The 13,970-nt window shown below is 52.0% G+C and overlaps 1 protein-coding gene across 7 annotated transcripts in view; it reads right to left on the bottom strand.

The window, feature by feature from the left end:
• Kif21b (kinesin family member 21B) overlaps window positions 1-7,226 on the bottom strand; it is a 47,233-nt gene extending 40,007 nt beyond the window's left edge. For all 7 annotated transcript variants that reach the window (XM_055598085.1, XM_055598086.1, XM_055598087.1 and 4 more), the window contains exon 1: window positions 6,917-7,226. In XM_055598085.1, coding sequence (XP_055454060.1) covers window positions 6,917-6,957 — 41 coding nt within the window. In that variant the 5' untranslated portion in view covers window positions 6,958-7,226. The remainder of the gene's footprint in view (window positions 1-6,916) is intronic.
• Between the last annotated feature and the right edge of the window lie 6,744 nt (window positions 7,227-13,970).

Genomic DNA, 13,970 nt, shown 5'->3' with positions numbered 1-13,970 from the left:
AGCTGCTGGGTTTGTCACCGTGTGTGTTTAGCTCATGTATGCAAGGGACTGAGAAGGGACACTGAGGAGCCGCATGGTCTCCACTCTGTCCTTTGTACAGAGCCACTTTGCTATGATGCTTTGTGACCTGCCAAGGATCAGTTCGTCCTCATCAGTGACTGGGCAAGATCAAAGAGGAACTCAGCTACAGCTGGGGGGGGGGGGGATTTAGATAAGCTGGCAAAAAGAATTTCCTGCCTGTAAAGACTGTTAAATCCTGGAAGGGCAAGCCTGAGAGAGTTGGAAGCCATTTGGGGTGGGGTAGCAGGCTTGCCATCCTTCCTGCCTTCTCCCACTCACTAGCCTCATCTGAGGATAGTACTGAACATCTACTGAGAATCTGGGTGCCGAGAGTACTTATGCACATGGACACAGGTAATACATTGTGACAACACTAGGAAGCAGGAGACACATGCCCCATTTTACTGAAACTCTGAAGGTGACAAGCCCAGACTCCCACAATTTGTAACGATGCAGACGAAATTCAAATCAGCCTTGTCTGTGCCCAATCCTGCTGTAGTCACCAGGCCACCCCTAGATAGGGCCAGAAGGGTCAGGCTTGAGGAAACCAATCCCTTTAGAATCCCTGCTGATCCCACCAGCAGCTGCTTGCCTGCCTGCAGGGAAAGCATTTTCAACACTTTGTAGCTATGGAGGCTGAGCTGGGCCATTTGTAGAAAAGCAGACCTTCTTTTGCCCTCTGTAGCATCCCACCTCCAACACACAAAACACACACCCCTCCTAGGCAGCCTGGCAACCTGCCAGCTCTGGAGAAGGCTGTTAGAAGCAAAACCCTTGCTCTCTCAGGGGAGTCTGGCTGTCAGGCGCCCAGGGGCTTTTAGCTGACTTCGCCCAGACAGGGCATCTTCCCACAGGGGCTGGTCTTCTCTCCATCAGCGTGGCAAGATCTAATTCAGGATGCTGACTCTTCAGCAGAGCAAGGGAAAACCCAGCAGTAGCAGGAGCAAAGCCACCATGACCCTATGAGAGCCAGCAGTAAGATTGTTTGCCTATAGGAACCTCCCCTGGCTTTTCATAATCATCTGGTGCCCACCCTTCTGTGGTTGCCTTCTGGAAAAAGACTGGGCTGGCTCTGCATCCCCAACAAGAAGGCTTTGTATTGTGGGGTCAAAGGGCATGGGTTTATGAGGCCCTGGTGGACCTGGTGAAAAGGGTCAACACTCTGCCTTACTTCTGCCTCTGAGATCGTGGGGAGGGGGCATGATGCTCCACAAGATCCTCAGGGGCCACTGGGGTGTCTAGGGCTCTAACCAAACCCCTCCAAGGGAAATGTCCTCAACTTTACTTTCAGTTCATCCTAGAGTTCTGAGTCACACCCAGAAGCAGAAACAGGGACAAGTGCCTTCTCTGATGCACCTGGGGAGAGTGTCATTGAGTGTGGCCCCAATATCAGGGGCACACCCCAGAAGAACTGACAGCAGGCAGGATGGAAGCAGCAAGCAGATGAGTGAGATGTCAGAAGCCAGAGATCAGGAGGCTGGGAGAAGGCTAGCTCCTGTCTGGGGGAGAACCCCAGCCTATGACTGGTCCACCAAGCTGCCAGGCAGTGAGCAGCCCCAGGCACTTCCTGAGATTCTACTGGGTCTGACTCTTCTGCCTCCCCAGCCTGAGAAAAAGATCAAGCCCCGCTCAGGAAAGTGCCACTCAGCTGTGCTTTCTCTGTCCCACCCCCCATCTTTGGGCATCTGGTAGGGGTTTTCCATGACCTCCCAAGAGACAGGAGACACTGTAGCATCAGGCTTAGCCCAGATCCCAGAGCTGTGCCGGCATCTGCATCTGGTGGGGGCAGCTCTGGAGGGGCTGGGCCCAGGGGACACTCCCCAGCTGAGGAATGCCAAGCAACAGGCAGCTGGCTGGCTAGATGGGCTGGAGGGCGGTGAGCATTGCTGCACCACGCTGGCTCTGCGGCCATTCGCTATTGCAAGTCTGCAGACAGCTGGCTCGTGGATGGGGTGCACCTCGCTGAAATCGGGCAGCTCAGACTAGAGAAAGGACAGGTAGTTTGCCCTACTGCCATGCCACCAAGGTAGAGAGCCAGACATTTGGGGATAGGGACCATGCATGCCCTCCTTTCCATACCCTAGAGAGGTCAAAGGAGTCCACCAGAGACCAGGACAATGCAGCCAATAGGCCACCACCTGCCCCATAGCTTCACAACCCCTCAGAGCCGAACCCCCAATCTTCAAAGCTGAGACAGCTGATTGGTAGAGTTAGCTCCAGCTGTTCCAAGGTGGAGGGGCAGGAGGCACAGCTTTCTTCAATGCCCTCAAGGCTGATGTCCAGATGATAGCATGAGAGGCCTAGAGACCCAGGACACCTGGAGCTCTGCCTTTGACTGGAAGGCTATCCTAAAGTGGTTCTCAAGCTGTAGGTCGCAATTCCCCAAAAAGACCACCAGAAAACATAGATATTTACATTGCGATTCATAAGAGTAACAAAATTACAGTCATGAAGCAGCAACAAGAATAATTTTATGGTTGGGGATCACCACAACATGAACATGGCTAGAACATCATTGTCTGGAGAGGAGCAACTTGGAGCTCAGGCAGGAGCCAGCCTAAGGCACCTAAGAATAGGAGAGCAGAAGCTTCTCAAACACAAAAGAAAATAGTAAGAATTTGGGAGCTCCAGCCACAGTGGTGACAGGCAGCCATGCCCAGCAATCTCTAAGGCACACATCTGCACAACTGTATATATTTCCCACATCCCCTTTCACCACAACAGGGCAAGGCAATAAAGCATCTGAAGACAGCGAAGCCCAGAGGCCACAGCACTCAGCCAATTAGCAGCTGGACTGAGAATCGAGTTAGGGCATGTTAGAGATGTCTGGTAAGCATGTGCCTTTGAAGGAGCATGCCCTGAGTTCAGATCCAGCCTTTCCCATCCCTACTCTTGTGTGTGCTTATGAGAGTAGCCTCAATTATTTGGTCAGCTGAGCACAGGCACAGTGGCTAGCACCGAGCAAAAATTTAAGCAATTATGGTCTTTGGTCACAGTTTTCTTTCCACTAAAGCATACTTCCGCTAAAAAAAAAAAAAAAAAAAAAAAAAAAAAAAAAAATAGATGGGCTGAAATAAATTCATTCTTACGAAACAGTCATTATCACTTAAACTAGAAAGATGCCTCTTAAGCACACTTAACCTAGGGATTCTGGTTTAAACATTTTACTCATCTACAGTGCCCCAGGAACCTTCTTGTATTTTGTTCCCTGCAAGGGCCTTAATTATGCTCAGCAGTTGTCTGCACAAGGAGAAGATCAGAACCAGCCAAACGTTCCCATTCTCCAGTGGGTAAAGTGAGGTCCAGAAAGACAAGAGAGATACTTGTCCACCTGGTAGACAATTATATGGGCTTAGCCCTGCCCTTTGTACCCAGAGCTGTAAGAGTAAGGGTGCCAGGCTTGTGTCACCTCTGTTGGTTCCCTGGCCCCAGCTCCACCCTACCTCTGCTGGGTTGTTTTCAAATGCTAAGATCCAATCAAGCATGCTGGGTAGTGGAGGGGGCCAATTTCCGGGGCCTGTGGTTACTACACGCTACTTCCTTATGATGATATAAGCTCTGTTTCTCAAACAGGAGGCCATTACCAAGATTCTCAAGTCTCCACACAGCCCGTAGAGGGCTCAGTTTCCCAAATCTATAAACTGGACAGCACAGGACACAGCTGGCAGTGAATAGCGCTGCTTAGCCTTGGAACCCTGAAGGCACCACTACATAGCCACACCACAGTTTCTTCCGTCTTTACTCTTCTTCCCTTTCCGACAAAGTCTTGATTAAAAATTTAAGCCATCATTGACCAAGATTTCAGAGAAGCCTAATACTCAGGAAGTAGCTTCAGAAAGCTATCCCAAGTAGGACAGGGCAGGCAGGGGTGGAATCTAGCATTGTCCCCTGGGTCCCTGGCTGGTTGTGGGGCTGGCCAAGGCACCTCCCCTTCCCCAGCACAGTAAAGGAAGGAAGCTGAGCAAAGTCAGGCAGAGATAAGGGAAAGGGGCTAGGCAGCACCAAGGGCTCTCCTTACGGTGGGGCTCAGAGCTGGGGGTGGAAGAGTCTTCAATGAACTCAACACGTGGCTTGGCCTCCTTCCCCAGCTTCAACTTTGCCAACTTGCATTTCTCGGCTACTCCCTGCACCTATATCCACCCCCTGTTTCTGCAGCATGGTGCCTACATCTCAGCCTCCTCCCTCTCTGGCTTTGCTGCACCCCTTTCTCCCCTACCTCAGGTAAAGGCCAGTTCCAGCCTTTAGAGCACAGGGATTAATGGATAAAGGGATCACAGGCTGGTAGTGTGAGGTAGACTGGCCTGGGTTTATGGGCAGATGGGTCTGACTTCATCTAATAGGGGAGAACAGAGTGTGAGGATTTGGGGGCCTGCTTACCACCTGGCCCTTTCCCTTACTCCCCCCAATCCTGAAAGTTTCCTCTTTCTGACTTTGGGAGTCCAGGCCTCCAAGTAGCACTTTGTACACAGGCAGCTTTATCTTCATCCTGGTTACAAACCAAGAGCCCCTGGTCCCCTTCGTAACATTTCAGGGCCTCTTTGCCCACACACACCCCTGATCAGCTCTGTCTCATTCCTTGTCCACAGGGCCAGATCCCAGAGCTCACACCATAAGTGATTCTCATAGGAATTCAGAAAGCACTTCAGAGACAAGAAAGGACTTCCAGGAAGTCAGAAAGACAGCTCTATTTGTCAGTAGCTGGGAAACATAGGGGTAGGTCTCGGCTATCCTTGCTCCTCATAGTTATGCTGTTGACTGTACCCCAAATCCAGTCCCTCCTGCGAGTGACTTCTGGAGGTGGGCCATTCAAAGAGATCCTAAACCAAGGAGGGTTCCCCCTAAAGCACATCCTTGGCGGCATCGGCTCCCTTTCCCAGCCCCATCCCACCCTTAGCTCTCTGATTAGTACCTGGGTTCTGTCCAGGCATTGTCTGCCTTGCACGGCCCACTGCCCATTGAGGTCTGGCGTGTGCCGGGCAGGCTGATCCAGAGCCAGATGAGGTGAGTGGGCGGGGCTCTCACCTTCTTGGAGCCCTTGGAAAGGCTAGCTCTTCAGTTTCCCCGAAACATCAACTACACAGGTGACTCCCATTGGGGAGAACATCTCAGAGATCTGAGTGCGGACGGCAGGCACATCCCTTCTCTGTGGTAAAGGCCCCAGACACCTCCTATGGTCGTTGTGGGAAGGGAACACTAGCTTTTCCCTTACTCTCTACACAGGTGCCCATGCCCCTAGACTCTTAAAGTGGAAACCGCATATTTTACCATGGGGTTCCCACTTTCTTTTTTTTTGCCAGGCCCAGACTGGGAAAGGCCTTTGTTTGGCTCTCTCCAGCAAAATGGAGGCTAAAAAAAAGTCCCTATTGATGGAGTACCCCATCCCCTGCCCTGCCAGTCCTGGTTTGCACTGGTTGGGGGTTAGGGCTCCATTTTCTTTTTATGGTAGGTAGCTGTATATGCCATATTTCCATGTCTCACTCCCACCCCCACCTAGACCTCCAAGGGTTCCCGTGGAAATGCCAGCCCCAGTACTGCCTGGCTCCGCCCCACCAGCCCACCAGGCACCTGCAGGACTCCTCTTTGTCTCAGGCAGTTCAGTGCCAGAAGAGTGTGCACAAGTGCCGTTTTCAGCGCTGTGGGAGGTGCTGGACTAGCAGCCCTCAGTCCCCCTCCTGAGCTTCAGTGCCTTCTCTCTGGGTTGCAGAGTTGGTCAGGTGGGGGGGTAATAGTGGGGGGAGATGTGCCTCTGCTCTGGGGCAGGAAGAGGGAATCTATTCCATCGCTTTCTCTGATCTTGTGTAGGAGCCACTTCCCAGGATCCCTGGAATCTGGGTCATCTCTGACCCAGGGGATATGGACGTTTGTCTCAGAGACCCACCCCGGACTGCTCCCCTCCCCCACTCTACAAGACTGGGACAGAGATGAACGCTCTTCTGTGCAGCCCTGAGTTGGTGACCAGCTTACATTGGTACTCTCAAAGAGTGTCCTTCTCAAAGAGAAGACCCCAGAGCCAAATAGGGAGAGCTGGCGGATGGCATCTCCACCCACCACAAAGAGCAGAGGTTCAGCTCTGTAGCATTTTCTGGCCCTGCACCTGTGTGCCCCTTCAAAAAGAACCCACTCTGCCATGTCCTCGTTCCTCTCAATGTCTGCCAGATCACATCTAGCACCTATAGATATTGGGAATGGGGCTCCAGATAAACCTAGGGGTCCTTCCTGTGAATGTAGCATTCGGGTCGTGTTACCACCTTTTATCTCTTCAGGGTTAGTCCCTCAGATACACCTCCCCTCCCCTTCCCTAGCTCCATCTCCTTTTGGGGTAGGACGAGCAGGGTTTTCTCCAAAAGCCATTGGCATCCTGTGGAAGGCCGAGGCACCATTCCAACCTTTTCAAGGGTCCCACAACCGATCTTTGTCTGTAGTACACACTCCCAGGATGGTGAGATGGATCAAGAACATAGAACTAGCTAACTGAGGTAGATGGGGGGAGGGGGGATTCCCTCCTATACCCCAGAATGAGACAGCAACCTCATGGGGAGGCGAAGAGGAAACACACAGGCGCTCCGGCCTGGGCCAGGGCTGGGTGTGAAATACCGGATTTCCTTGTTTATTCGATATTCTGATCATTAAGGGCTCCCAAGAGGGGCCAGAAATTACCACCCAAACAAAGCCACCTTCCATCAGTCCGCAGGGCCGCCGCTCCCCTGCGGCAGCCCAGCCAGCACGCGCCCGTCGGCCCCTCCTCCCGGACTGCAGGCTCCAGTTCGAGCGGTACCCGAGCCCCCCTCCCCGAGTCCACGCGAGACAAAGCTCGAGTCCCCTCCTCGCACGCCCCTTCCCCGCCATCGGCCCTCACCTGACGGCCACTTTGACGCAGCAGTCGCCTTGGCCAGCCATGGTCCTCTGGCACCAGGGTCTGGGCGCGGATCAGGGGCGGGGGTCCGGGGGCCACTGCTCCAGGCAGCGGCTGCGGCTGCAGGAGGCGGAGGCACCGACACGGCTAGCGAAAGCGACCTCGCAGGCTGGAGGTGACATGCTCGCAGAAGGCGGCAGAGGGGCTCACCCGCGGCCGGCCCCACGGGGCTGGTGCCGCGAGTTTCCTCCAGCCATCGCTCGGAGGCGCTGAGCTAGCTGACAGCAGGCGGTGAGACCCGCAGCTCCCTACAGCGCGGCACACGCGCGCACACACCTCCCACCCCGGCCGCCACCTCCCGCCGCAGCGCGAACAAAGGGGGCGGGGGCCGAGCCGCCTCAAGACCCACCCCCAGCCCCTCAGAACGGCGCAGGGCCCCGCCCCTCCCTGGAGCGGCCAATAGATGGCCCCAACGAGCATCAGAGGCGGGACTTGAGCCTTTAAAGGGACCTCTTGGCTCGCGGCCACAGGGTTGCTGGGAGGGGCGGGTGGGATTGGAGGGCCGGTGGGTGAAGGTGGGAGTGGCATGATGGACTGTCTCTGGGAAGTTGACCATTCGGAAACCTCGGCCGGCCCTCGAAGTCATGGTACCTCAGCCACTGTGGGACCTTTCTTTCCTAAATGAGGAACGTGATTCAAAGAGGAACAGCCCAAGGTCATACAGAGAATCTGTGGCTGGGCATGGGTAAGAACCCTGGCCTCTGGGCATTGTGCTGTACCTCAGAGCATCCCACAGACATTAGCAACTTGCAATTTGAAAAAGCCAGAAGAGTGTCCCTTCTGCATTTATCCCTGTAAGTCGGCTAACCTTTATTGAAGGGGATTCTTGTTAAGGTCTAAGTAAATTTCCCCACCTCCACTCTGCAACATCTTAAAGCTCATCTTTTGCTCTGATGACTGGTCAGCTCAGTCTTTCCCTCCTAGACAAGTGTCCCACTGACCCACCGGTCCTGGTTCACACTCTGCCTTGTGACAGTGTGGATAGAGGGTCAAAGTGGGAGGCCAGAGCGGCCTGGGAAGTAGTAGGAACTAAGGGGTACTTAATTCCAGATACCTGGGGGAGGCCAGATGGCAAATGGGGGGTGAGAAGGGAAGAAGGCCAGCAGCTGCAGTCACAAGTGTATGTAAAGGACAAGGGGCAGCCCCGGAGACCTCAACACAGGTCCTTGAGAGAGGTGGGAGCAGTGATGTGAAATCAATTCCCTTTCCAGTTCACCCCCCCTTCCTGAGCCCCACTCTTCCCTGCCCCCAAACTCCCAACATTAGGGCCATTCACAGGGCCCCTCACCAGCTGCCCTCCCTTCACTGGCTTCACCCAGCTCCTTCCTCTGGAAAAGGCCCAAGAGGAGGACCCAGCTGCAGCTCAAGATGTGGATGGAGACCTCAGGGGGAGGGGCGGCAAGGGAGTGTGACTCCAAGCTTCTTGCATCAGCTTCAGATGATGAAACCATGTGAGAGATTTTGGCAAGGGTATGTGTTAGGGTCTTGAGGATCCGGTTCTTGGTGCCATCATTTCCCACCCCCAACCTCCCACCCCCACCTGTGACTGCTCCACCCAGGAGCCCAGATCCCTATTTGGAATCATTTCAAAAGAGAATTTATGTCAGTACATTGTTTCTATCCTCATAGCAAACAGGATTGCCATGCCCCCATAGCAGTGGAGGGTCCTGGTGGGAGCCTACATATTTTATTAATATTAGCATCTGAAACCCGAAGCTCGTGGATCGCATCTCTTAGAGTAAGAGGCGGGCTGTTGAGTTGAGATTCTCCCTGTCTTCCAACAAGAATAGGATGCAGAGAGGTGAATGATGCTTTTGAACTATCGACACAGGCAGGTACGTTGTGTTTATGTTCTTGTTCACACTCCTAAACTTATGAGCTAGGTTCTAGTGTTCTTTTTTTTTTTTTTTTTTTTCAGTTTTGCAAGTGGGGAAATAGTCTCTTAAGCATCAGGCGAGGAATTGAACTCATGCCTGTGCTTCTAGGCTTCCTATAACCTCTAAGGGGGTGGCTGTGGGGAAAGGGAACTGAAGTGGCCCACCTGTCCCTGCAGGTGCCACAAGAGCCCCTTTCCTCCTGGATGAAAATGTGTTTTTACCAAACTGCTCCCCCTCCCACCCATCCCTGGACTTCTTTGTTACTTAGCTAGCTTTCCTGTCTGCCAAAGGTCTGCTCGGACTTCCAACAGTAGGTGACCCTTCTGACTCATAGTTCCACTGCTGGGAAATGCCTCCAGAGCTGTCCCCTCTACATCCCCTGATCTCCAGGGTGTCCAGCTAGAGTGAGCAAAGAGGCACATGGGCTGCAGACTCAAGCCTCCACCATTAGGTTTTCAGGGTTCCAACCACCCCACCCACTGCAGCCCTCCTTCCTGGGCCACCAAGCAGCCATGGAGTGGGTGAGGTCCAGACTTCTAGGCTCTGCTGTCCAGGAGAGAGGGACTAACCAGGCTGAGGTCAGGTCAGGTTAAGGTGAGAAAGAGGCTTAAGCTGCAGTTTGGAGAGATTTAGATTAGGTCAGAGAAAGCCTAAGACAATCTGCGGGTTTTGAGCTCTATCCAGCGTAAACAGCTACAGTTTCTTTGCTGTGTTCCCACCTCCTACCTCTTCTCAGCTGCTCTCCTTTTCCTCTTTCTTTCCTAAACCCTGACGTTTCTCAGGATCAGTTACTGTATGCAGCCCTCAATGCCTTTACAAACACACACACACACACACACACACACACACACACACACACACACAACTGGCACACACCCATGTTTGTAAGGATCAGCTACTATATGCATATGCAGCCCCTCAATGCTTTACACACAGAGAGAGAACAAGCGAGAGAGGGGGGGGAGAGAGAGAGAGAGAGAGTGAGAGGAGAGAGGGAGAGAGAGAGAGAGAGTTGGCCCTGAGCCCTTAACTGGACTAGAGTATAAGCCCCAACTCCTATTCTGAGCTGAGTTCCTTCCCCCAGGAATCTTGGGTCCTCCATCATTTCTCCTGACAGGAGCTGTGGGCGTCTGGGCAGATGGGAACTTAGAGGAGGTGTGGGGCCCCTCCAAGTCAGGAAGCTCCCACGCAACTGTAGTTAAAATACTCCAGCAGTGACTTGGGGCAGCCATCTGGCCTGAGCTCTCTTCGACACATTCCACTTTTTAACAGCCACACTATGGGAACAAATAAAAACATGGAAGGGATACCCATAGTTACCAGGAATGTCCCCAAAGGTGGTCTGCACTTGAGTCTTTTTTTCCCCACCCTTCCACCTCCTTCAGGGTTGGCACTGGGTGAGAGCATCAGGAAATCTAAATAAGCCTTGGTGTAAATGACAGTGGTTTGGATAGGGCACTCAGGACCATGAGTTCTAACCCAAGGCCCACCCAGCAGCTGCACTTAGTTCCATGGGAGCAGGCCTCAGCCTATTGTCTAACTGTGTCCTTAAGCAGATGTCCAGCTATGTCCGATGTCCAGCCAGAGGCAAGGCCCAGTGGTTCCCACCAGCAGGAAGCTCAGGACCCCAGAAAAGGTTCACTGAGCCGCAGACTCAGGAGATCTGAGTGCAGACATGGATTGAGCCTCACTTCCTGTGTTTAGGAGGAGGCAGACTCAGCCGCAGAGGAAACCAGAGTCTGTTATAAATAGCAGGGAAGGCAGAGCTGCCTGTGGCTCTCAAACATCCATCAGTCTTAAAACAAACTCTATTTTCGGCTCCAAATAACAATTAGGATTTAATTAATGTTCTATATAATCTCAAACATGTTTCTTTTATTTTTCTTTCTTTCTTTCTTTCTTTTTTTTTTAGCAGAGCCTTTCTGTGAAGCACAGGTAAGCACTGAAACTCATGTTCCTCCTCCGGAGCATGGAAATTACAGGCATAACCCATTGTTACATGGTTCTTTGTTGTTGTTTGCGGTGATGTCTTTCTGTGCAGCCCTGGCCGTCCTGGAACTTGCTCTGTAGACTAGGCTGGCATCTAACTCCGAGCTCCTCCTGCCTCTGCCCCCTGAGCCCTGGGATTAAAGGCGGCACCACCACACCTGACTGTGCACGGTTCTTAAACATGGTGATCGTTTTCACCCTTCTGCTTTGCTGTGCCTTCTAACAGTGTTGATGTGGCAATTGAACACAAGGTTACATCCAGCCACCTTATTTTCGAGTGAAGAAACTGAAGCCCCGAGAGGTGAAGAGACTTGTTTTAAAGTTTCATAGTACGGTAAAGTAGGGGCTGAGCTGCAGGACTGGAAATTGGTTGCTGTGCTGTCCCAGGGCAGGCTCCATGGCAGCACGATAAGGACCCCAACCTAAACATCTGAAATTAGACGGCCGTGAGTTTATAGTCCTGACAAAACTTCGGTCTGAGTGAAATAACGAAAGACAGCCCAGAGGCTGAGTTGTGATCTTCTGAGTCACGGAGACCTGGGCTCACATCCCAGTTCTTCCCCTTATGAGCTCCGCAGCCCTGGGCTGGTGATGAAACCATGCCTAGCATCGGCTCCTGCAGCCCAAAACAAGGAGGGTCACCTTCTCATCTCAGGACCATTGTGAGCTTACGATGAGGGAACCCGGTGCTTGCCCCTTGTCCTCGGTGTCTTCATCTTTCTCTAAGAGACCCTGCCTCTGTCTGGACAGAGGCGTGGATTTGTCAAGAGAGAAGCATACCAGGAGTGAGTGTGAACAAAGCTGAGAGGGGACAGGCTGTGAGGATGAAGTGTGTGTCATTAGTGTGAGGGTGGGGTGGAGTTCAGTGGTAGAAGGCTTGCCCTGCATCCTTGGAATCCTGTGCTCACCACCTCAGCCAGTCAGTATGAGACCTGCTGGGTGGGTAGGCACATCACCCCCTGCTGACTTCATGGCAGTACCTTGGGAGGCACGGTGCTTTCCCGGAAGAAGCTGTAGCCCTCTACAACCGTCTGTACACAGGTAACCCCGGGCCACCTCCCTGGGGGCTGGCCCCACGAAAGTAGAGACTTTGCACTCACCTGTACACACATTGTGTTACATACATGTCCTCATCTATGAGGTATACAATTATCGTGCCTGTTTTTCAAAAGAGGAAATGGGCTCAAAGGTCACTTGGCTTAGGGTAGCAGTCATTAGTGCTGTTCGCGCATTTCCTGCGCTCTGTCTTCCAGCATAGGGCAGGACTACATGTCCTTACTCCTTTGATAGTAAGTGGCCATGTGACTTTAACCAACAAAAAGTGAAGCTTTAAGAGCCACTGTCACTGTCACAGCTGTGCTGTTCACAGACCCTGTATGAGAAATAAACTTTTATTGAGTTTAGCCGCTGCGCTGGTAAATTGTGTATAGTCCTGGCATAGCCTAACCTACTCTGATACAGAAAGATGCCAAAGGGCCCAAGTGACTGTCAGGGCCCTCATCTGCCCACAGGTAGAAGCCCTTGTTGGGTTCTGATCTCGGGGGATGGAAGAAGACAAGTCTTTCACCATCTATCTCATGCATCCTGATTTGACTACATTTTACTAGACTTCCTGGTCGCTGCCTGGGTTGTGGTGACTGCACAAATATGTGTCTACATATTAACCCTTTGAGGTCCCATCGTTACATTGGCTGTGCTGTCCTGCTACCCAGGAGTCTTCAGGAACCACCTGAGAAGTCACTGAAATCCAGCAAGGGCCTTCCTCTGCCTCTGACTGTCATCGCAGCAGGAACAGTCTGCATTGGGTCTCAGGACATACCTGTATTCGTCTCTAGCTCAAAGATTGGCCCTGCTCAGGTCACTCATTCCTTTGGGACTTAGTTTCACTGAGGAGTCTCAGCAAAATGGAGCCACCACAAAGGGCTATGGTAGCTGCTCAGAGGTCATAGGACAAACCCATTCTAGAGCATTGAGATCTCAGAGGCACAAGCAAGATATTAATCGTCACTATTTCTGAATGTGGTGTGCAGCATGTGGTAAAAAAAAAAAGTCTCAGCTTCGTGCTGTGATGTAATTCTTACAACCATAGGAAGGAGGAATAATTATCCCCATAAAATAAACCAGTAAGGTCATGATGCAATTCACAGAGCAGGGCTCAACCCCCAGCCAACCAACGGTGACTTCATCTTGTATTGAACTGCCATGAAGGAAGACACTGGGTCTGCCTCTTGACAGCTGATGGGCTGAGTAAATGAGCAGCGCACCCTAGGAAAGTCATCTCTTTGGGTGTGTATGGGGGTGATCACAACAGCTTTTGCTATTGGCCCAAATGCTCACTAGCATGTGGGTACAGAAACAGGCATATTCACGCTGTAATCCTATCCAGCAGTGAAAAGGGATGCTCTGCTGATGCATTGTTGATGCAGAGTAGAAGGATTTCAGTTGTACTCTGTGAAAGAGGCAGAGCAAACAGCATGTGCTATACAAGCCCACTGACAGGAACATCTAGAAAATTTAGTGGACCTGAAGTGCCAGGAAACAGATCAGTGGTTGTTTGGCAAAAGGAGGGCTGTAGGGTCAGTAAGTGGCAGGAAGAGGTCAGAAGGGCTGCAGAGGAGCACAAAGTCTTTTGGGTGGTCAGTATATATGTTAAGGGAAAGATGGTCTGACAGGCGTAGTCATTTCTCAATGCGAAGAAAACCGTAACAGTGTTGGATATGTGCAATTTACTGTTAATTTTACCTCAACAAAGCTGCTTTGTGTGTGGAGGTCAAAGGTCATCATCTGGTACCCTCCTTAACTGCTCCCAGAGTTTCTTCTCTCACTGACTGACTTTACCCATTCATCTACCTGTTTTCCCCGCCCCCACTTCCCATCTCCCCACCCCTGAGCTGGGATTACCTACATGTGCCATAATACCCTGCTTTTTTTTTTTGGTTGCTGGGACTTTATGTGTGGGTCTAAACTCAAGTCTTCGTGCTTATGCAAGCATTTTACCAACAGAGCCATCTCTCCAGCCCAGCAGAGCTATTTTTGAAAGGTAACTTCAGCTTCCCCTTTGCACAGAGGTGAAGAATGGGTGACTTATCTGGGGTGGTAGAGACAGCAAGCTGCAGTTCTCAATCCCTGAG

This window comes from Psammomys obesus, unplaced genomic scaffold (genome assembly GCF_907164565.1).
Source record: "Psammomys obesus unplaced genomic scaffold, mPsaObe1.curated_primary_1811, whole genome shotgun sequence".
Taxonomy (NCBI): domain Eukaryota; kingdom Metazoa; phylum Chordata; class Mammalia; order Rodentia; family Muridae; genus Psammomys; species Psammomys obesus.
The sequence above is the reverse complement of the archived record's forward strand: the minus strand, read 5'-3'. Positions and strand labels throughout refer to the sequence as shown.